Raw genomic sequence first — 22,297 nt, forward strand, 5'->3', positions numbered from 1 at the left:
TTATGATTAAAGACACTAATATTCAATAAATTGATATCAATAAAGGGAAATGTATTATTATTGATAATTACTGGAAGAAACAATTCTTATGCCAAGTAGCATAGCTCATTATAATAATGGTATGCTGTCAAAGCAGCATCTAAAAGGTGTGTATTTTACAATGGCTCATCCAATCAGAATTCACAGAAGTAACCATTTTATCATCTAAAGTGTCTGGTACCTTAATGACTAGGTAAGTCTAAGATTTAGTTACAGAAATCTGTTCATTTACCTCTTTTTACTGTGCCCCAAAAAACATAGCTTTTTCTTGGGATCCTAATGAGGGGCTACAATAATGATAATGTTCTTTCCTTGTAATAATGGGCTTTGGAATAAATCTTTTACTCATAACTTGTTTGTCAGGAAATATGGGCTCAGTACATGTTTTGTTTAAATTATTTTGTACATTTGATAATGGTTGTTGTTGCCTAAATTAGCAAAAACACCAGTGTTCTTCACAGCATAGATCATCTCTATACACAGAAAAGGGTTACAGAGTTGCACTAAAATACACAGAGAAAGATTAAATAATGAGAGACTAGTGAAAGTTTAATAAAAAATTTAAATGAAAATAAATACATACATAAAAATACTCAGCTGAGGTCAAGTAACCTCTTCTAAGTTGCCTTTGGAAGTTGGTTCACCATTTGAACATTGGTAAGTAATTTGTACTTATCATTTTATGTTTATGTTTATTTACAAGACGATTTTGCTATTACCATTTTAATGAGAATATGTGCTTTTTTAAATTGAGATCATATGTGAACTCACAGATACCATTTTACTGTGACGTAGGCAGGCAGAGGTTGTGGATCTACATGCAGCTTTATTAACAAAACAGGGGAAAACTCAGGACAAAGGGGGAAAACAAGGAAACCTAGTACAGAGCATAACACATGCAAGAACTAACAAGGGAAACAAGGAAACTAAAGGGCTTAAATACACAAATGGAACAGACAAGGGAATAAGGAACACCTGGGGAAATAATCAGGGAAAGAGAACTAATCAGGGGAAAACCAATCATAAAATGAAACTACAAAGGACTACAAAAACCAAACAGGAAACAGGAACTAAACTAAACTTAAAAATAACAGCACAAAAACAAAAGACAACAGAGAACATGACATTTACAGAGGCCATCAAGTGAACTATGAACATTTTTCATAAAAAGGAGATGATAGAAACAACCACAACAACAACTAAAATTATTAATAAAATTGATAGTTCAGACTCTTTATTCTAACCGGATGAGCTGCAATTCATAAAGGTGGAAAAATTATATAAATGCACACCTGTGACCGCACATTCAAGCAGCATGCATTTAGGCCGCCAAAATACATTACTTACCAGAAAAATGATTCATTCTGATTATCATTAATACAAAATGTTACAGTTTAGTGAACATTGGTGCCTTTTATCATATTGCTACCACTTGTCCATGTTAAAATCTGTGTGATGCACAGCCTCTCGTGGCTTATAGTTTTAATGTGCTTGTTCTTTATGCTATGTGTAAGGTAAAATCTTGGTTTGACTTTTGACTCCACTGGCAATACCAGCACAACAGATTAATTATTAGCATCTGTGGGAGTATACAGATGGTAAGGAAGGCCATGCGAGGATAAAAAAAAAAAAAAACATTGCTATTCTTCTTTGATTACCTAACATGGACATTTTTATTGGATATAAATGCACATTTTATATTATTATTTGGAGTAAAAACACACACACACACACACACACACACACACACACACACACACACACACACACACACACACACACACATATATATATATACCAATATTCCACCAATATATATTTTTTTTAATATATATATATTTAAAAAACATTCTTGGTTGAATATTTAGCACATTTCTGTGAATTCTTTCCTCCAAACAATAATTACAAAATATTTTTCAAAATATTTTTTTTTTTACAATTGTATTGGATAAACAAGCAGACAACATAAAAATAAAAATACCATAGGGCATAACTTTTATTCAAAGTGACTTATAGTGCATTATTTGGTCATATGTGTTTCACTGTGAATCAAATTCATGACCTTGACATTGTAATGTGACATACTCTTATTGAGCAGGAACTAAATTACAATTATATCGGCCAAAACCAAAGTAGGTTTTTTTAGGTTCTAATTGCTGTAATTTTTAAGAGTGTGTCTAATGAATTGTATTTCATTCCTTGCCAATAACTGTTTAAATATTCAAGAACGTTTTGTTGTCACGACTTCTCTGTGTGTCTACATTGAAACTGGCTTTCAAAATTAATTGAAGCCTAACAATGGGACATACAAAAGTGCTTGGACCCCTAATAACGTAGATGTAAATGTGTAATTGTGCGTGTGGAAATTTATCTCTATAAGTCTTATGCAGTAACATTTAGCATTCAAGAGGATACATCTTAAAATACGAGGTTCAAATTGGATCATAGCGTTTTGATAGTCCAATTTCACATTAGATCTTCACTGACGCAGCTCAACTCTTTTTATTTGGGTTTAAAAACGTATTTTGCTATTTGGGAGAAAAGATGGTAAAAAAAAAAAAAAAACGTAGTGTTTAACTCCTTAGAAGGGAAGGTAAAATAATTTCAGTTATTTGCTGCGAATATTAGAAATAGCTACATTGCAAATATCTCTACATGACGTCATTTCCCTGCGACTCGCTGTCTGTGTACATTTAGGAATTTTAGAGGTTATCTTTGCATTTATTCTTGTAATTCGGTTTATTGTCGATTTTTAAATGTTTTGCCTGTTTATTACAATCTGGCGTGTTAGCACGGATTCTTATTTTTCAAAAACCATACTGTTTTCGTTTTACTGGTTCGTCGCATACATCGTTTACACGAACAGCAGTATTTGCCTGTGAAGAGCTAGTACAGGCTAACGTAATTTATGCGGAATGCGCAGGCATTGCGGATGTGGTGCAGAATATACGCGCATTGCTGCGACAAAGGTAATTTTGGTCTTTGCGTTCAAGATATGCCCTTATTATAAATAATGTTAATGATGTTAATATCTAAAAAAGGTTGAAACCAACTATATTGAACATGCTGACTTTAATGTTATTTAACACCATCTCTGTTGCCTCTTTTCCTTGTCATTTTCAGTTTCGTTTGCAATTAAGTGGTATCTCTGATGTCTCAGTAACGCCAGCGCAACCTTGCATGTATACGATACGTGTACATAATGTCAAACATAGCTGAAGAACATCTCCTAGTGTCGCTTTTGGACGGAAGCCACAGGTTTTTGTTTCCTTGCATCACAAATATACAGACAACAAAGACACCGAAATAACTGCACAGATTTAGTCTAAATGCATATAAAACGGTACTTTAGCCTATTGTATTTTCCAAGAAAACATCTGTCTTATGTGGGTTTTTAATTACTGGGCCTATTATTAAATCTATCCTTGGTAAACATCACAATGAAGCAATGAGTGTCTTGCCATGGAACAGCATGGTGGCTTCTCACCCTCCATGTGAATGGCATGCTGTCCAGCAGTCCAGTTGGTGTGTCTGTAAACCACAACTTATCCATGGCTGAATATTACGAAGAGGGAGGGTTGCTGTATGAGCATTCACCTCCTATGCACATCAAAGTGGAGTCTCCAGAAGGTCCCTTTGGAGGTGGGGTCTCAGAGGATGGTTTCACCAGGGAAGATGAAGACTCAGAGGCCAGTTGTGACCACCCGAATGGTGGGTTGCCTGCCAGCCTCCCTTTCAATGTTGTGGTTGTGCATCCCAACATAGTTGCACCTGGAATGTCTTCAGATGAACTGATCCCTTTTGACCCAAGTAAGCTTTACATTTTGAAAAGTGTTTGATTGTAAAAACTGTTAATAAGTGATTCTGTTTATGGAAACATTATTGCTAATATTACAGTACATTTAAAAAGGTTAATACACAACAATTTTTGTTGTTGTTTACATACCTTGTCTTTCCAAACCCATAAGACTTTTTACACTTCCATGTAACACAAAAGAAGATTATAGGCTGAATGTTAGTCTTAGGCCCCATTAAATAGCCTCAGGCTATGCCTTTAAATAAAAAATGTGCCTTTTAATGGAAGACAGGGGTGTTTCTTCAGCATTAGCCGCAGGAGGTGCAGGAAAAAGAAAAAGCCGCTTCAGTGGGGCAGAACTGGAGGTGTTGGTATCAGAGGTTACCCGGTGTGAGGGGGAGCTATTCGGTCCAGCTGGGAGGCTTCGGCGCCGAGAAAGAGAGCGCATTTGGGCTGGGATACTTGAGCGTGTAAATGCTGTGTCTAGAGTCCCACGAACTCTAAGAGAAGTGAAGAAACGCTGGGATGACCTGAAGAGACGTAATGGTGGTAGACTGGCTGATGCAAGGCATCGCACCTGCTACCTGCCATCTAGTCGAGGGGCTGCAATTATGGGAAGGTCAGCTCACGTTAGTCCCAGGCTTCAGCAATCTCGCCAAAAGCAGAGCACCAGGGGAAAAGGCACTTTTACTTGCCTGTCAGATACTGATCCAGGTAACGTTTTTGCTGACTGATCCCAAATTTTGTGGTGTCTTGAAGTATGTCAATCATGGGAATGTTGTAATCAATTTATGTAGAGGACAATGTACACATTAATGTAAAGTTCCTCTCTTTTTCAGTTGCAGTAGGAGATGGCTCTGAAAGAGATGGTTTTGAAAAGGAGGAAGAAGCTGGTGAGCAAGAGGGTGATGATGGAGATGAGGATTGTGAAGGTGTGGAGAACAGCATGGAAGATAAACTGGGTTTAGGCCTGGGCCTGGGAATAGTACCACCTCCAACATCAGAACGGTGGCTACCTCCTTCGCCCCTTTACAGTGCCCCCTTCCTCAATGGGACCCCTCAGCCAAGCCCAGAACCATCCTTAGGGACCCACCAGGGCCCACTGGAGCCCCCTCCTCAACGCAGTTCATGGCTTGAAGATGAACTTCGGGGTCTGGGGGAAGCAGCCATGCAGCTTGGGGATCGCATGGAACAGAACCTGCATGAGTTTGCAGATGGGTTTAGACGTGATATGCGGACACTCGTGGCATCGCAAGAGGCCCTTACAAATAGCTTACAGCAGAATAATGTACTTTTGCAACGTCTTTTGGGACTGCTTGAGATGCAGCATCAGCAACCTCAGTCTCAACAGCAACAAAGTCCACAACAACAACTTCAGCAACAACAACAAATTCCACAACAGCAACAGGAACTTCCACAACAACAGCCATATCAACAACAGTTATTACAGCAACAGCATCCATATCAGCATCCACAGCTAGAGCAGCAAATTCCAGCAACTGTCCCACCTATACCACCACCTCCAGATATTTTAGATGGTACTAGGCATACTGAACAACCAACTGACATAAATGGAACCCAACGGCAACGCCGCAGCAGGACTGTAGACCTTAGACGAAGACGCAGACGTTGATGTGAGATGTGGAAGAATAAACTGTACTCGGTTGCAGTTAAATTATTTATTTAAAGCAACGTTTTATAAAACTAGCTAGTTGCAGATTGTGCCATGTCATTGCTGCCACATTTTTGTTTTGCCTGTTGTAAATATATATATATATATATATTAAAGTGTATATATACATCAAAAAGCTGTAAACTATATTTAAATTGACCTCTGAACTCTTGTGTTGCTTATAGTAAATCATGGACAGATATTCTGGCTTAAACTTATACATAATAATTGCAAGTTTCAAAAGAAATTCTTAAGGGCTGGTTTAAACCCTTTTAGTATTCACGATGTAGTGAGAAAACACGTTATTCATATTTATACTTTGTTTGGGCACCAAAGATTGATACAAAATGACATTTTACTTTAGTTATTTTCACTGTGTAATAAAAAACATGTTGTTTGAAAGTATATTATATTGCTTAAAAGTTCTTCATGATGACATGAAATACATGTATTTTTCAGAATTTATGTAATATCTAGGGCTGCCCAATCACTTTGCATGCAATGTATGATAGCATCTGTAGATCAATAACATATTTTACAAACTTTTCATGTTAACAAAAATCACTTGTACTTGGAAAAAATGTCTGGCTATGATAACATTTGAATAAAAGCAATCTACACATATCATGTATTTTTTTAAAGCAGGAAATTATAGGACATACATGTGTATTACAATTTTATTGTATAATTATTACTCCTAATAATGTGTTCTAATTATAGTTATTATAATTCTTAATATAACAGTTATTCTATTCTTTTTTTTTTAATGAACTAAATATTACTAAATAAGCCTTGCTTTTTAGTATACATTGTCCTTCAGACCTGAGACCCATGCATGATTTTGCTAGATTGCAGATTTCCTTAAATTCTGACAATCTGTTCACGGTTAATGGAATTGTTAACACTACGAAGTGTGTAAATAAATCAGCTAAATCAATAACATAAACAAATTTACAATTTGAATGTAAATTTAAAATGCAAATCGGGAAAAAAATTTAATCCTGTGTCCCTTTAAGTGTAATCGCAGAGGGCGCATATGTAGTACACGCGCTCCCAATCAGTCGCTTGCTTCCATGTTTTTAGGGGTGGAGAAAAGAGAGAAAAAATGTGAAACATGGCTACTGTACAACCTGAATCCGAACAACAATTACATAATAAACTCACTAACGGTACACCCACGGGAGATAATCAAGAACTGCAGTCATCATCTGCTGCAATTATTACTTTTAACGCGGAGGTTTGTGCACGAGGCAGCGACGCGAAGAGAACGACTGACTACGATGTTCCGTCTTTACCAGCAAGTGAAAATTCATCTCCACATGGCCCTGCTCTTCCACCACGAAACAAAGATGCATCAGGAATGGAATGTTTTTCGACATCTGCAACGATGGGCGAGCCAAAAATGGACGTGTACGTTCAAAATAAAAGCAGTGAAAGCGTTTCTACCGAGTCTGGGGAGGATTTCGGAACGGCGTCGGAGAATTTGCACAATGAAAACAAAGGTATGTACAACTTTGCATAAAGGGCAGACAGTGTATGGCACGCTCCGTTGGATATCGCACACTCTGGTACAATTTTACACATTTATTCAGCCTTTGCAAGATCCCACAAAACCGCGAGCGTTTTTTCGGGTAGTAACAATTACTCTGTAATTGGCCTGTTCTAACCCAATCAGAAACACAACAGTTTGTTTAACCCTTTCATGCTTGAAGATTGGTTTAAGATGTTTCCATTTCTCAGAATTTAATTTAAAAAAAAAAAAAAAACATTATGCATATTTTCTTTTTTCTTTTTAAGTTTTATTCATAAAAGTTACTGGACCGTCAGTTTGCAACAAAAACAAACCTAAGTACGAAAATCCATGTTCACCAAATTCTGAAACATATTCTCTGTTTAGGCCTTTTAGGCAACTATCTTCAGAGATTCAACTTAAAGAGTTTGCATTAAAGCAACAATACAGGATCATGGTGTATGACACATTATAATAAGCATACACTGTCACATGACTTTGGTTGGTCTGAAGGTTATTTACATAGTGTGTGTGTGTGTGTGTGTGTGTGTGTGTGTGTGTGTGTGTGTGTGTGTACAGTTGTTCATAAAAATATGAATATATGTTCATATTTTTTAGAGGGCTAAGAAAAATTGCATTTTGTTTTTTATGTAGTAAAAAACGCAGTACTGCCCTGAGAAAGAGGTTTGACATTGATGTGTCAGTGAAGTGACGCTCACTTGTCTGCGCACCTATTAAATTAAATGCAATTCACACAAAACAATTACTTGAATACACTTCTGTGTTGAGCATGTTTTTAATTAGTGAGTCATTTGGATATTTCTGGGTCTTAATGTCTCATTAAAAGCTGAAATTATTGAAAAAAGGCATGAGTAGTGCAGAATAGTCTTTTATTATAATTTCTAAAAAATAAAATAAATAATTGAAACAATTCTATTTTAAAATAAGATTCATAGTTAAAACTATCATGTGATGTAACCAACATGTAGGTAGCCATTTTGTTGTCATGTGACCAAAAAAACAAAACAAAAACAACATAGACCCCTTTAGACAGTATTTTGACATTTTTGTGGTCATTTTGGGTGCTCCTCAATTGGAAAGCTGCAGCCTAGTTAGGGTGTGTCCTTCCTAGACCAAACCTTCTGAGGCTAGGCTCCTCCTCAGCATTCATTGCTAGATTGAGACGGCTTATTATATGCATATGGCTAAAAAAAAAAGATATCCAGCCTATAAGCAGTAGTGTTTTGATTGAGAAGCACAATTTGTGTTACCCTAAGAAAACCCTAAGAAAACATCTTGATATTATTTATTTATTTAAAATCTTTATTTTACTTTTCATAACAGGGAACAGCCATTGGTAGCACTGAACATTATGTTCTTGGACCTGTGTCCAAGAATAAGTCGCCAATCTGTATTCCTTAAAAAAAAATTAAGGTGCAATGATCATACATGCCTTACATAAGAGACAGATAAATTAAAACCTTTCTAATAATTATTACTACTAATAATGATGTAAATCAGACTGACATTGACTTATAGCAAAAAGGATAAAGAAATTTAAATGAAATTAAGGCTTATCCAGTTTATACTGTCTCTTGAACTAAAGTTATCTGTTCCCTTTATAAATTAAAACACAACAAAACCAAGAAAGTCAATAAACATTAGAGAAATTACCTTCGGATGTTGACAAAATAGTATACATATTTAACATAATTTAGTTAAATTAGGCATAGTCAAAGCACATGGAGTACACATACATCCCAGATATAAGTTTTAACACTATAAGCCAAGATTATTAATAAAGAATTGAATTGGGTCCCATACTTTCACAAATGTCCAAGGTTTGTTTGTTAAATGGTCTCAACTCCTCTAAGTGCTGCATGTTACTTGGGTCCCTGGGCCATATTTCAAAGGTGGGCATCTTCCATTTCTGTAGTAAAGCTTTTTGCTAATACTATACATAAAGAAATAGCTTGTGACTGATATTTATCTCCTATACTTTCAGTGTACCCCAAAATGCCCAGCTTTGGATCTGGTGCCTGGTTAATTGTATACGCTTCTAAAAGAAATTCAAAAATATGTCACCAGAATGGCAGAAGTTTTAGGCATGACCAAAAATAGTGGAAGAAAGTGCCTTCTGATATGTTACTTTTATTACAAGTAGAGGATACAACAGGGTAAATCTTGTGTAGTTTGGATCTTCAATGGTGTAGCCTATGAATAACTTTGAATTTAATCACTGTATGCCTAGCATTAATAGAACATTTTTGTATATTGTCAAGGCAATTTCCCCATGTTTTGTCTGTTAATTCCACAACAATTTCCTTTTCCCATTCTTGCTTGATATTATCTGTATTTGTGTTCACCCTTTCTAACATCTAAGCACAAAAAAGAGAAAGCACCATGCTCAAGTGGGTTGTATTGTCTTAGGGCTTTCAAATCCATCAAGGTGTTTTCTCATAAAGTCTCTGATTTGAAAGTATCGGAATAAATCAGAGGGTAATAGTTCATATCTTTGTTTAAGATGAGTAAATGATGCAAAATTATCGTCAATATACAAGTCCCTTATGGTAATTAATTCCTTTGTATCCATTGGGAGAAAACTTTGTCTTGTAAGCCAGGGAGAAAAGCACGATTATTACATATCTGTCCAGAAACATACGCAGGAGATTGAGATAGGACTTAACCTGTTTCCATATTTTTAAGAGAGTTATGGATTACTACGTTCCCATTATATAACCTTGAGTCCATTTTGATTTGGCTATTCAGCAGTGCTTCTAGGGATGACCTCTTACATGAAGCCCATTCTATCCAAACCTGTTCAGGTGTCTCCAACAAGCAAGGGTTTGTAGATTAGCTGCCCAATAGTATCATCTAAAGTTGTGAAGACTAAATCCTCCTTCTTCTTTTTATATATTCTGACTGCTTTATAATCCCATAGAAATGAGATGATTGTGGATTCTAATTCCGGAAATTGTTTTAGTGGTATGAAAACTGGAATAGTCTAAAATAAATATAGAAATCGAGGAAGAGTCACCATCTTGATCGCATTGATCTTCCCTACCATGGACATGGGCGAAGTCTTCCAAAATTCGAGATTATCTTTCAGTTGAACCATTTTCTTATGCCAATTTGTTTTTAGTAATGTGTCTGCCTGTCTTGTAATTACTAAGTGCTTAAATTACTTGTGGTCAATTTTAAATTGAATAGAATTTAAAAAGTCTATCAATATTAGCAGTAAGAGGCGTTTCTGTTTTTTCTACGTACAAAAGTAGGTCAAATGCATATAACGATCTATGTTGGGGTCTGCCGTTAATTATTATGGGGGCAATTTCAGCATTCTGCCTTATGCTTGTGGCCAATGGTTCCATAGCTAGTGCAAACAGATAAGGTGAGGGGGGCAGCCTTGTCGTGTCCCTCTGTATAATAGTAAAGGAGCAGACTATGTCTGATTTGTAAGGACCGAAGCCTCTGGTTTATGATATATAATACTGATCCATTGAATAAAGTTTAACCCAAATCCAAACTTTTTAAGAGTTGCAAATATATATGGCCATTTAATTTTATGAAATGCTTGTTGTGCATCTAATGAGATCAAACATTGGTACCTCACCAAGCTCCTCCAAGGTTATCTCAGAATCAAGAGAATGTATTTGCTCAGTGGTCAGTTTAGGGAGTTCTAATGGTTCCACAAAGTTTCTAATATCTTCATCAGTTGACGAAGACATGGAACTTTAGAGATCAAGATATCAATGGCCAAGGTAAATATTTAACCACCAGCATATTTCACTGAGGGAATGGTAGAAAAAGACTCTCTCTGATTTATATATCTAGCCAGTAGTTTCCCTGCCTTGTCCCCCAACATTAAAATATGACTATCTTGCCCTGAATAGCCAAAACTCCACCTTGTCCTACAAAATAGTATTATATCTGAATTTCAATCAGGTCAATTCCCTGAGGGCATTAGATGACATTTGGTGCTACAGCTCTGCCTCTGCACTTTTAATATTCCCTTTCAGTTCCACAAGTTCTTCTACTTTGGATTTTTTGGTGAATGAGATATACTGTATGATGCCTTAAATGCCTCCCAAGCCACGCCCACAGAGGATGCTGAGCACCAGTTGGTGTCCATTGATTTCAGCCTTTAACATTTGTTGGAAATCAAGATTTTGTGAAAGGGATACACTGAAGCAGCAACTATATGATTTATTTTTCTCTGTATGTGTCAACACCTCTAAACACAGCAGGGCGTGATCTGAGACTAAAATGTTTCCAGTTGAGCAATCAACAACAGATGAAATGAGGGATTTAGGTATATATAAAAAAAAATATATTCCAGAGTAAATATTATGGACTGAAATGTATAGTCCTGAATAGATGGGTTCAAAAGTCTCCCAATATCTTTAAGACCAAGATTTTTACACATCCTGTGAAGCATTAAAAAAAAAATTCCTTTAGAGAAAGGTGCATTTCTTGAAGAAACACTATATCACATTTCTTACCCTTAAGAAGATAAATAACCTTGCTTCTTTTTGTGGGTGCCCAAATCATTCACATTCCATGTGGAGAGAGACAATCCAGTCATATTAACATTTGACAATTTGACATATAAGAAAAAATAGATTGTTTGTCATAAACAAGATTATAAAAACAACATCAACAAAATCCAACATTAGTGCAACCGTCAAAACCCGAACATCCCCGAAGCAAAACAAACAGAAAAAAAAAACGTGTGCATTAACCCCGCACACAACATAACTGGCGTCCATCCCTCCAAACTCAAATAGTCCATGAATGCCTACGAGAACCCCCACGACAGCTTTGCCATCGGATTACTCATTACTGCTCATTACACATTTTCTATACAAATGTTGTGATACAGAATTACACAGCAAAAAATTATCTATAAAACAAACTCTAGCCAATAGGCAGAATAAACACAAAGAACATGTAGATTAATCCATTAAACTGTCCTTAAGGTGTGACACTGTACAAAATAAACTCCAGCCACTAGATGGAAACCAGCAAAAAAAAAAAAAAAAAAAAAAAAGTGTGTAGATTTCTCAAACAGTCAAGCAAATTTTCTGTGAGCCGATCCACTCGGCTGCAACATGAGTGGAAGCAAATCACTTACTCCAATGACTTTGCAAGAAATACTCCACAAAACAAACTCCAGCCAATAGGCGGAATAAGCACAAAGAGGTGTAGATTCATCCATAAAACTCTCATGTCCCTCTCATTCATGTCCTGAATGTGTTTTGCTCTACAAAATAAACTCCAACCAATATGCAGACTAAGCACAAAGAGCATGTAGACTCGTCCATAATACTGTCCTGAAGGTGTTTTACTCTACAAAAAACTCCAGCCGCTAGTCGGAACCAGCACAAAAAGATTCTTCAAACAGTCAAGTGAATATTCAGTGACCCAGTCCACTTGGCTGCAATGTGAGCACAACAAGATGACCCACTCACTCCATGAAGGCCATCGCTTGCTGTGGGCATGTAAATGTTTTACGGCCATCCTATTCTCAATTTGGCCAGGAATATCAGTGCAAAAGCAACCTCCCGTTGAAAAGTTTCTTGCATTCCTTGAATCAATGACATTTCTCTCTTGTCGAATTTGCAAAGTCTGGGAAAAAGAAAATGCTGTGGTTCTTCCAAGAAAGCCTTCCATTACTCCTTACGTGACACCAGATCTTTATCGGATGAAATCAGAAATTTGGCCAGAATTGATCAGTCTCCCTCTGCAGATCGCCGAGCAGGAACCCTGTGAGCTTGCTCGATTTCCAGCTTATGGCCTGCTATGTTGAGCAGATTTGGAAAGAGACCATCCAAGAATTTCACCATATCTTGTCCCTCTTCGCCCCACAGGAATTCCAATGATTCGGACGTTTTTCCACCAGCTGCGGTTGTCCATGTCCTCCAGCTTCTCCCAGACATGCTCCAAATCCACATTGGTCTCTTGCGGATTAGCAGATAATTCCCTCTCCGATGACTCCAGGTAATCGATCTATTTCTTAACATCCCCGACTCTTGTAACCACATCAGTGAACTTCACCTCCATGGCAGTGATCGATCAACGTATCACAGCAAGATCCTCCAAGTCAGCAAAAAACTTCGTCAGAATTGCCGACATGTTCAGCATCTCTTGCCACATTTCCCGGACCTCTCTGACTAAACTGACTCCCAGGCTCGCAGCCTGCTCAGGAGTGTCAACTTGAGCATGTTGTCTTATAATGTTTAATGTGATTTTGAATTCTTTGAACTAATTGTGCTCTTAGAACATTTATGGAACAGAGTGTGTCAGATCTCACCAGTTTATTTCATTAAAAGTGTTAAAACTTGCAGAGCTCGCCGTTCACACTTTCGATCCTCGTCGTCAGCCGGCACGTGACTCCCCAATTAAATGAATTCTGAAAGGGTTGTGTAAACAAAAGGGGAATGCAAACTTATGCATAGGTTATAAACTATAAAATGTTAAATAATTTGTGTGTGTGTGAGATTCTATATATATATATATATATATATATATATATATATATATATATATATATATATATATATATATATATATATATTTATTTATTTATTTATTTATTTATTTTTTTTTTTTTAAGGTAAGCTAAAAGCTGTACTTCAGAGAAAGTAGCAAGTTACATTAAAAGCTTCTACATTAAATCTTTTTTTTTTCAACCAAATGCACAGAGTATACTGTCATAGACAAAGCATATTCACATGATGTTTATCAAAGCCATAGCATAGTACAGTATAGTGCAATACAGTATACAAGTATACAGTCCAATATAAAATCTATGTGCATGTAGACAATATGTAAATTCATATTTATACATGTAACCCATACAAACCCATTTGCTCAATATGAAAAATCACTATTTTTACATTTTTATTTTTTATATTTATACTACTACCTCTACAGGCCCACACCTATTTGAACATAATTTCCTTTGCACATTCCTGTATAAAAACATACATATCCTGTTCATCTTATCCTTAAATTCGGTGTCTAGCTGTTGTATCTCTTAATGTACTGGAAGCTTTTGATCAGAGGCCACATTCTTTTCCTCTCTCTCTCTCTCTCTCTCTCTCTCTGTGTGTGTGTGTGTGTGTGTGTGTGTGTGTGTGTGTGTTGGTTTTTGGGTAGCACTAGGGGATATAAAATAGCATTAGCCAACTATAAAATCAATGGAAGTGTATGAGATGTCCTCACTTATATAGGGAAACAAACCTGTGTGTGAGAGAAAGAGAGAGAGAGAGAGAGAGAGAGAGAGAGAGTACATCTGGGCAATAACAATGCAGTGTTTGCCCTATATGCATTTTGCAGCACAAATACATGCACATACTCACAGTGACATCACCACATAACACACAGGTGTCAAACTCGCTTCAGTTCAATTCAGTTCAATCAGCCAGCACGCTCATTTCTGAAACATTGGATGGCAGGGTATCGCAACATTTCTCTGAACAATCAGTTAGTGCTTTCCTTGTGAATATTAATGACCCCTTCCCCTGACATCTGTAAATTTTGGAGTGCTTTTTGCTCGCATCAAAAGAGGAATGAAACAGCGCTACATGGATCAGTTATCAACAATGCTCAATCATGGATAAAGGAGCACGAGCGCAGAGCAGGTGAAGTAATTTGCGGACTGGTCTCAACTGAACAGACTGTTTTAAATGCACTTGTAAACCAATGAGATGTGCGGTGGGGATCGTAAAACTTATTTGAATGCAATACAGAATTGTATGTTACAAAACTCTTATGTCTCGGTGATGAATCTAGTTTAAAAAAAACATCCCCCACATTCTAAATGGCACTGAAAAAGAAAACAGGAAAAAACATAAATTAGAAGGCTTTTCATTTTGAAATCACAACACTTACAAAACATTTACCATGGATTTACTGTAGTGACAATAACTGTATTGTATTAACTGGTAATTGTGGCAAAAAAAAAAAATTCTAAATGTATTTAGACTGCTGTTTTTTCATTAGAAAAAATGCCATAGTTCTTTATATAGAAACCATAGTTACTAATCATGGTAGTGACGAGCCAAGCTTGGTTTTTACCTATGGTTACCATGGATTTATTACAAATATCATTATTAAAATATGGAAGGACTATGGTACATTTTCATAACTGTTATGGACCAAGCTATCAGTTTCCAACTGTAGAAAATGTTCTGTTGATATTCTCTCTGATTGTTTTGTTTGCTTTCAGAAATTACAAGAGATGACTATAGTTTTATCAGTAGCCTGATAAAAGGAATCTGTAAAGGAGACACAACTTAAAATTATAAAAACAACCATAAAAATTAGGTGTTTATTTATTCCAAAGATGTCACTGTTTTTGATATCATAATTTCATCTGCATCCCAACCTCAAAATCAATGCTGTACTGTCAAATGTGTATTTCAGTGCACATAATATGCAAAATTATTGTTAATTGCATGGGTGCTACCAAAACAAAGCATGTGCTGGTTCCACATTTTCAACGGGCCCTTTGAGGGCACAAATAAATCCTGATGTATCCCAGGCTGAAATTGAGTTTGACACCCCTGTTTTAAGCTATTCCTCGACCAATACACGTTAACACGGGTCCGGCTTTGTGGGCTTGAGGAAGCGTGCACAATAGCACTGCTGCTGAAAAAACTCCTAAGGGTATCAGATGGTATTACCATGGTACTTTGGGGTACAATATGCATATTTATATTCCATTTTGTATTTACATGGACTACCATGGTATTTCGTCATTTGATTACAGAATTCTTATACAATTGTATCAACAGTGTACTTCCAGGTAATAGTACATGTCCAAAAAACATGTGTTTTCATGTAGGCTACTGCGTGTTTTGATACTCAAGCTGCACACATTTTGAACTTCCTTCATCACTGGCAAACGATAGGAGGCATTTGTTTCCGTTGATTGTAGATCCACTTCATCCAGCGTTATCTTCATTTTCCGTATGGTAAAATATTCTTTGAGCATGTTGTCAAGTGAAAATGCACACCAAATGATTCAGCAGCTCATGTGTTAGCTCTCAGAGTCATTCTTATTGAATCGCAAACCAATTCAGACTCCTTTGAATTGTGATCGTGAAATTTTTCATGTGTGACCAATTAATTGTAAGTATCAACTCAAATTAACAAATCATTTGTGAATTGGGCATCTTTAGTTCTGATTCAAAATTGCTGATAGTAAACACTGGTGTAATGTATGATGAAGTGGTGTAGCTTTTGTCAGAGCTACCACTTTGTAAAAGCTACACTGCTACCTAATAAATCATATGGCTTCGCTACTAAAAAGCTACTAGATTTTAAAACTAGCAAAGCTACCACCTCGCTACTCAGAAATGTATTCAAGCTAATAGCTTCACTATTTGTAGCAAAGCTACTGCCCATAACTGTTGAGGTTTTATGTTGCTTTTAAAGTGTTTTGCTATCACTCCACAGGGCAAGAAACCGATAAAGAGGAAATAGTGGACAAAACTATAGAAAACCTCAGCTCAGATTCAAAGCTTGCCATAGAGGAAAAACTCTGGCTGAAAAAAGATGGAGAGCAGTTGACAAAAGAAGGTGAAGAAATTGAGTTTTCTGGCAAGGAAATGCAAGGTATCAAAACAGGAGATCCCAACTGCATGGAAAAGGCTAAGCACAACACAGAAGAGAGTAGAAAAGATGAAGACATTGAGTCTTCTGTCAAGGAAATACAAGCCACAGAAGGGGAGACAGAAGAAACAGAAGATCCCAATAGTCTGGAAAAGGTTAAGCAGAACACAGAAGAGAGGGGAAGAGCAGATGAAATGGAGACTTCTACAGAGGCAATGGAAGGAGAGATAGAGGAAAGAGGACATCCCAACAGCTTGGAAAAGGTTAAGCACAACACAGAGGAGAGGGGAGGGGCAGATGAAATGGAGCCTTCTACCAAGGCAATGCAAGGCATGGGAGGAAAGATAGAGGAAACAGGGGATCCCAACAGCATGGAAAAGGTTAAGCATAACACAGAAGACAGAGCAGCAGATAAAATGAAGACTTCTACCAAGGCAATGAAAGGGGAGACAGAGGAAACAGGAGATCCCAACAGCATGAAAAAGGTTGAGCCCAACACAGAAGAGAGGGGAGAAAAAGATGAATCTAAGAGTGGTGGTAAAAGATTATTTGTCAAGCAAAGGAGAAGCAGCCTGGAATGTAATGAATGTGGTAAAAAGTTCACTCGTCGGGAAACATTTAATCTGCATCGACACTTTCACATGCACCAGGATGAGCAGGCTTCCCTTACTTGTAAGGAATGTGGCATTACTTTTCATCATCGAAGTGACCTCATAAAACACCGCAGTACACATAAAGAAGAAAGCCAAACTAGATTTGTTTCAAAAGGTTCACATTCAAAATTACTTTCTAAGAGGTTGTCAAACTGCAAAATGTACAAAAAACAGAGGAAATTTCAGTGTGAGCACTGCGGTATGCGTTTCTGTACAATGGTTAGGTTAAGGCTTCATGCTTGTGAACAGTATGTGGAGAAGCCTTTTCGCTGCCCTCTGTGCCGCAAAGAATTCCAGTACAGAGTGTCCATAAATGCCCACATGCAAAGTCACTCTTTAGACAGTCCATATCGATGCCTAGAGTGCAACAAAGGTTTTCAGAGTGTGGCCACACTACATATCCACCAACGATCCCATGCTGTTCTGAAGCCTTTTGAGTGTCCAGATTGTAATATGGTCTTCAGGCATCGCTTCATCATGGAGGACCATCGACGCAGGCATGCAATAGAAAAGCCACACCAGTGCAAAGTCTGTGTGAAGAGCTTCAAGTTTAGTAGTGTTTTGCAACAGCACCAGTATCTTCACACTGGCCGAAAGCCTTACCACTGTTCATACTGTGGAAGAAAGTTTGCTTTTGCTCAAAACATGCGAGCACATTGTCGCCAACACAAAAAGATCTCTCACTCAGCTAGGTCTGAGGCATATGTTACAAAACATAATGGATCTCATGGCAGAGAGGTGGTAGGTCTGGGTAAAGAGAACACAAACCATAATGTTGAGCAGCAGCGCAACTGTCCTCTTTGCCCTCAAATATTTTGTAAAGCAGCTGAGCTAAGAGCACACATGTTAATCCATGAAGCAGAGTATGAAAGGATGAGCAATGGCCGAAGATTTGATAAGGTTTATTCATGCCGATATTGTCTTCTCAAATTCCCAACGGAATCCAGCCTGCAGTCACATTTACAAATACATGTGACAAACACATTGGGTGTAAACACATCACGTATCTCAAATCAGTTTAAAGCGGTCCCCGAAAAGAAGTATAGGGATGAGGCAGATATTGACAGTATGTCAAGAGTAGGGGGATTGGGAGAACAGACAGAAAAGAAACCTTACAGGTGTAGAGACTGCGGAAAATGCTTTCGTTACCGATCAGTGTTAGAGCTCCACATGCGCATACATAGCAAGGGTTACCAGTGTCACGTGTGTAAAAAGTCCTTCAGATTTAGTAGCTACTTGCAGCAGCACTCCATTATTCACACAGGGAAGAAGCCATACAAATGCCCAGACTGTGGTAAGGATTTTGCATTTCTTCATAACATGAAAACGCACCAGAGGCTGCATCAACAAAAACCATTCCGGTGCACGCAATGCCGTAAGGGCTACAGCGATGAGAGTCAGCTCCAGCGGCATATGCTTTCACATACAGGTGAAAAACCTTACAAATGCCATCTTTGTGACAAAAGCTTTTCCTTAGCCTACTTGCTCCGTGACCATCTTAATACTCATACAGGGGAGAGACCCCACCGTTGCCAGGAGTGCAATAAGTCATTCCCTTGGCTTAGCAGTCTGCTTGTACATCAAAAGATACATATGCGCAAGCATCAAGGACCGAGTCACAGTTATCCTATGTCCGTACATTCTCAAAGAGGTAGAGTAAATGCAAGTGGTGTGAGGAGGGGTAGGGGTAGGCCGAGGTTAGACAGAGACAATGGGAGGTCAGTGCCTCTACAACAAGACCCTCTACCCGGTCAGATGCCAAATTTGGTTCCTCAACAGTCACATAGCTTCAATGCAGGTAGCCATCAACGCATGCAGCTGAGATCACAGCACTTGCAGGCACAAAATCATTCCCAGCCAATTCAATTGCAGCAAGAATGGCAATTTGAAATTATGCCCCCATCAGAAGAACTGCTGCACTCTCAGAGTTTATTAGAAACCCAGCCAACTGATGTGCAGATGCAGTGGCCAGGTCTTCCAGACCTCAGGCACAAGCAGCAAACTTCTCGAGCAAACGTGCCAGTGTCAGCACAACCTAGCTTAGCTACTAATCATTATCCAGAGATCAAAATATCTGGCAATGATCAAGAGCAAAAAGGAAAGCATCCTTCTCTCTGGGTAAATACACCAAACTCTCCGGAATCACCACACCACACAGACAGGAGTTCATCTCTAGATGGGACAACTCAGTCGCCAAGATCCAGAAGTCAGAGCTCACCAAACCAGCTGCTTAATGTTCAAGACCAAAAGCAATCACAATGGTCAGTGATCTGTGATTCTGTACAAACTAGACCACAGGATGACCAAGTAACCATGGACATTGATGCACCAACCAGCATTGAATCTAATAAAGGTCCTCATGTTAGAAAGGACGATTTGCAAATCCAGAAGTCCCCTGGTCTGGGTAAAATGCCAATTTTGGGTCAGACTGATGGTATGGTGCTATCCACTGGTGTTTCCTCTTTACAGAACGCTAATCCATGGAGTCTGAAAACACATTTAGAAATGTCTACAACTGTGAGTTTTCAAGAAATACATGGAGATGCATTGGAGAAGCAGCAAAACAGAATAATCCACCATTTGCCACAGCAGATGCAGGTTCCCCATCAGCTATCACAGCCAATGCAGGTACCACAACAGCTATCACAGCAAATGCAGGTTCCACAACAGCTACCACAGCAAATGCAGGTTCCACAACAGCTACCACAGCAAATGCAGGTTCCACATCAACAAATGCAGCTACAACAGCAGATTCTACAACAACATCTTCATCAGCCACAGCTCCAGCAACAGACTCAAATGCCTCCTTCCTGGGTTAGTGCGACTCCATCAAATCAGATGGGACCACTTAACATGCCATATCCATCAGCTCGTTTTCCTCTTGGGGAAAGACCCCCTATTTGGGGGTTTCAAACTACTCCAGTTTTAAATGGACCAGTTCAACAAGGCCATATCCCAGCACAGCAGCATGTAGCCTTAATGTCTGGGCGGCAGATTTCTCTAAATCAGCCTACATCTTTTATCTCACCGGCTTTTCCTCCACCGTCCCTTAATTTACCTGCTCCTCATCCAATACATTCTGTTGGAAGGCAACTTCCAGGTCCATTACCACAAGGCATCTTCTTCAGCTCACAGAGCACCATAAATGAGATGCCACTCATGCCACAAGTGACAAACTTACCTCAGTTAGCCCAACAAACTGAGCCACACAAAATTGTCAATAAAATGCCTTTTTCCCCTGATCACCTATTCCATTGCATGATCTGTGGTTGTTCTTTACCTGGAGAGTTAGAATTACAGATGCATTATATGCAACATGCACAGCGAGATGTCTGAGTTTGATTTAAAAAAAAAGAAGAAAAAAAAAGATATACATACAATAGATAAGTTTAGACTGTATCTTTGCTGTTTTACTGTACATTGCTGTTAAACTGCTGGAGTGTCTGTTCAAGATTTTAAAACGTATTAATGTTTTTATTCAGTTATTAAATTTTCCAGCTGTAAATATATACTAGTTTCATGTGATTTGTTACCCTTGTGCAATAAACCACACAAATCAAATTAAACATAAATACATATTTGATAAAACCAAAAAGCGCAGTGTTATTGTAACATAAGCAAATATTTAAATACCTTAAGAAAATTATTGATATTTAAACTCAAGTCAACCACTTTAAGTAAGTTGCTAAACTCAAGAAATTATTCTTTCCATGTAATATGATTGTCTACTACAAATTTGTTCAATGATTCATAAAGAGCTAATGAGTTAAAAGGCATTGCTACTGAATTAAACGTGTTGACACTTGACACTTTATTAGTTTACTTGCAAATTAGGGAAGTAATACAATATAAAAAACTGCAAATTTATTTTTGGGTTTATACTACATTAATAAACATTTAAAATCATGCTGGTAACTTAGCATATCATGAAAGGGGAGACTGGCTAGTTTATATTTTCTTTCTTTTGTGAGTATTTGTCTCTTGAAAGTGAATTTATGCATAGGTACATATTTCTAAGTCTAAAAAATACCTGTTTACCTTATTTCCCTGGGGAAAAAAATGTAGTTTGTTGAACACGTTTGCCTTTTGTGGAAAACCAATACCAATAGCTTGGCAGTTTGTCTAGCCTCATGAGGTAAGTTGTCATAATGGAAGCTGTTATTCAACAGCAATGGTCTATAGACCTTTTTCACAGTAATGCCATATTATATTTTTAAGGGGAATGAAAACAAGGCTGAGGTACAGACTGCAGTCTCTTCAATGGTATGCATTTTGTCTGCAGAACAATTAAAAACACTTTTAAACAACAGTACAAACCATGGAAGAGACTTAATCTATCCATTGCAGCCTCGTTTTCATACGCCAAAAATCAAAAAGTGCACTACAGTGAATAAGGTCCATTATAGGCTTTTCATATAAATGTAAACAGTAAAACAATTGTTCATGGCAACATTTATATTTTTGTAAATATTGTAATTAAAAAATGTATAACATTTACAACTTTTCCCAACCTGACATTTAAGAAAAATACCCATGTACGGAGAACACAATTTGTTTAAGAACAACAACCATTCGTTTAAACTCTCACATTTATACTTCCACTGTAAAGTTGACCCTTGCCTAACTGTATGCTTATTATGTTCACTTTGTTATCCTACACCTGTAAGAAAAAAGTTATAATATTCAAATTTTAGAGGACAGAAATTACAAACAAATCCTGTCATTTAAGAGATTAAATTAGATGTTAACTAGACATTTGAAACAATACACAAAACCACTGCTAGAAAAAAAAACACATTTGGGTCACTTTTTACTCAAACCCTTAGCGTTTTTGAAATATGGTGATTTCCCTGTGTGACAACCCCTGGTCACCCCAAAACACAATATAAAACTGGGCTATGTTGCATCTTTGTCATCTAAAAAGCTGTCAATTTCCTATTTCTAATTTGTAAAAAAAAAAATTAAAAAATCTTTGTTTAATTTATTAATTTATTTTACATTATGTT

At 37.4% G+C, this 22,297-nt stretch overlaps 2 protein-coding genes across 5 annotated transcripts; both read left to right on the forward strand.

The window, feature by feature from the left end:
- Positions 1 to 2,722: 2,722 nt before the first annotated feature.
- LOC127657609 (uncharacterized) lies at positions 2,723 to 6,122 on the forward strand. Of its 3 annotated transcripts, none has more exons than XM_052146475.1 (4): positions 2,723 to 3,008; positions 3,163 to 3,849; positions 4,124 to 4,549; positions 4,675 to 6,122. In XM_052146475.1, the coding sequence occupies exons 2-4, from the start codon at positions 3,543 to 3,545 to the stop codon at positions 5,466 to 5,468; spliced, it is 1,527 nt and encodes a 508-aa protein (XP_052002435.1). In that variant the 5' UTR covers positions 2,723 to 3,008; positions 3,163 to 3,542; the 3' UTR covers positions 5,469 to 6,122. The 3 variants fall into 3 exon arrangements, with proteins under 3 accessions (XP_052002435.1, XP_052002437.1, XP_052002436.1); XM_052146477.1 differs by having other exon boundaries at positions 4,142 to 4,549; XM_052146476.1 differs by having other exon boundaries at positions 2,723 to 3,849.
- A 482-nt stretch (positions 6,123 to 6,604) lies between these two features.
- LOC127657880 (uncharacterized) lies at positions 6,605 to 20,781 on the forward strand. 2 transcript variants are annotated; one of them, XM_052146842.1, is made up of 3 exons: positions 6,605 to 7,009; positions 16,483 to 19,949; positions 19,980 to 20,781. In XM_052146842.1, exons 1-3 carry the CDS (start codon positions 6,622 to 6,624, stop codon positions 20,625 to 20,627), a joined length of 4,503 nt encoding a protein of 1,500 aa, XP_052002802.1. In that variant the 5' UTR covers positions 6,605 to 6,621; the 3' UTR covers positions 20,628 to 20,781. The 2 variants fall into 2 exon arrangements, with proteins under 2 accessions (XP_052002802.1, XP_052002801.1); XM_052146841.1 differs by having other exon boundaries at positions 16,483 to 20,781.
- Positions 20,782 to 22,297: the final 1,516 nt, after the last annotated feature.

This window comes from Xyrauchen texanus, chromosome 17, assembly GCF_025860055.1.
Source record: "Xyrauchen texanus isolate HMW12.3.18 chromosome 17, RBS_HiC_50CHRs, whole genome shotgun sequence".
Taxonomy (NCBI): domain Eukaryota; kingdom Metazoa; phylum Chordata; class Actinopteri; order Cypriniformes; family Catostomidae; genus Xyrauchen; species Xyrauchen texanus.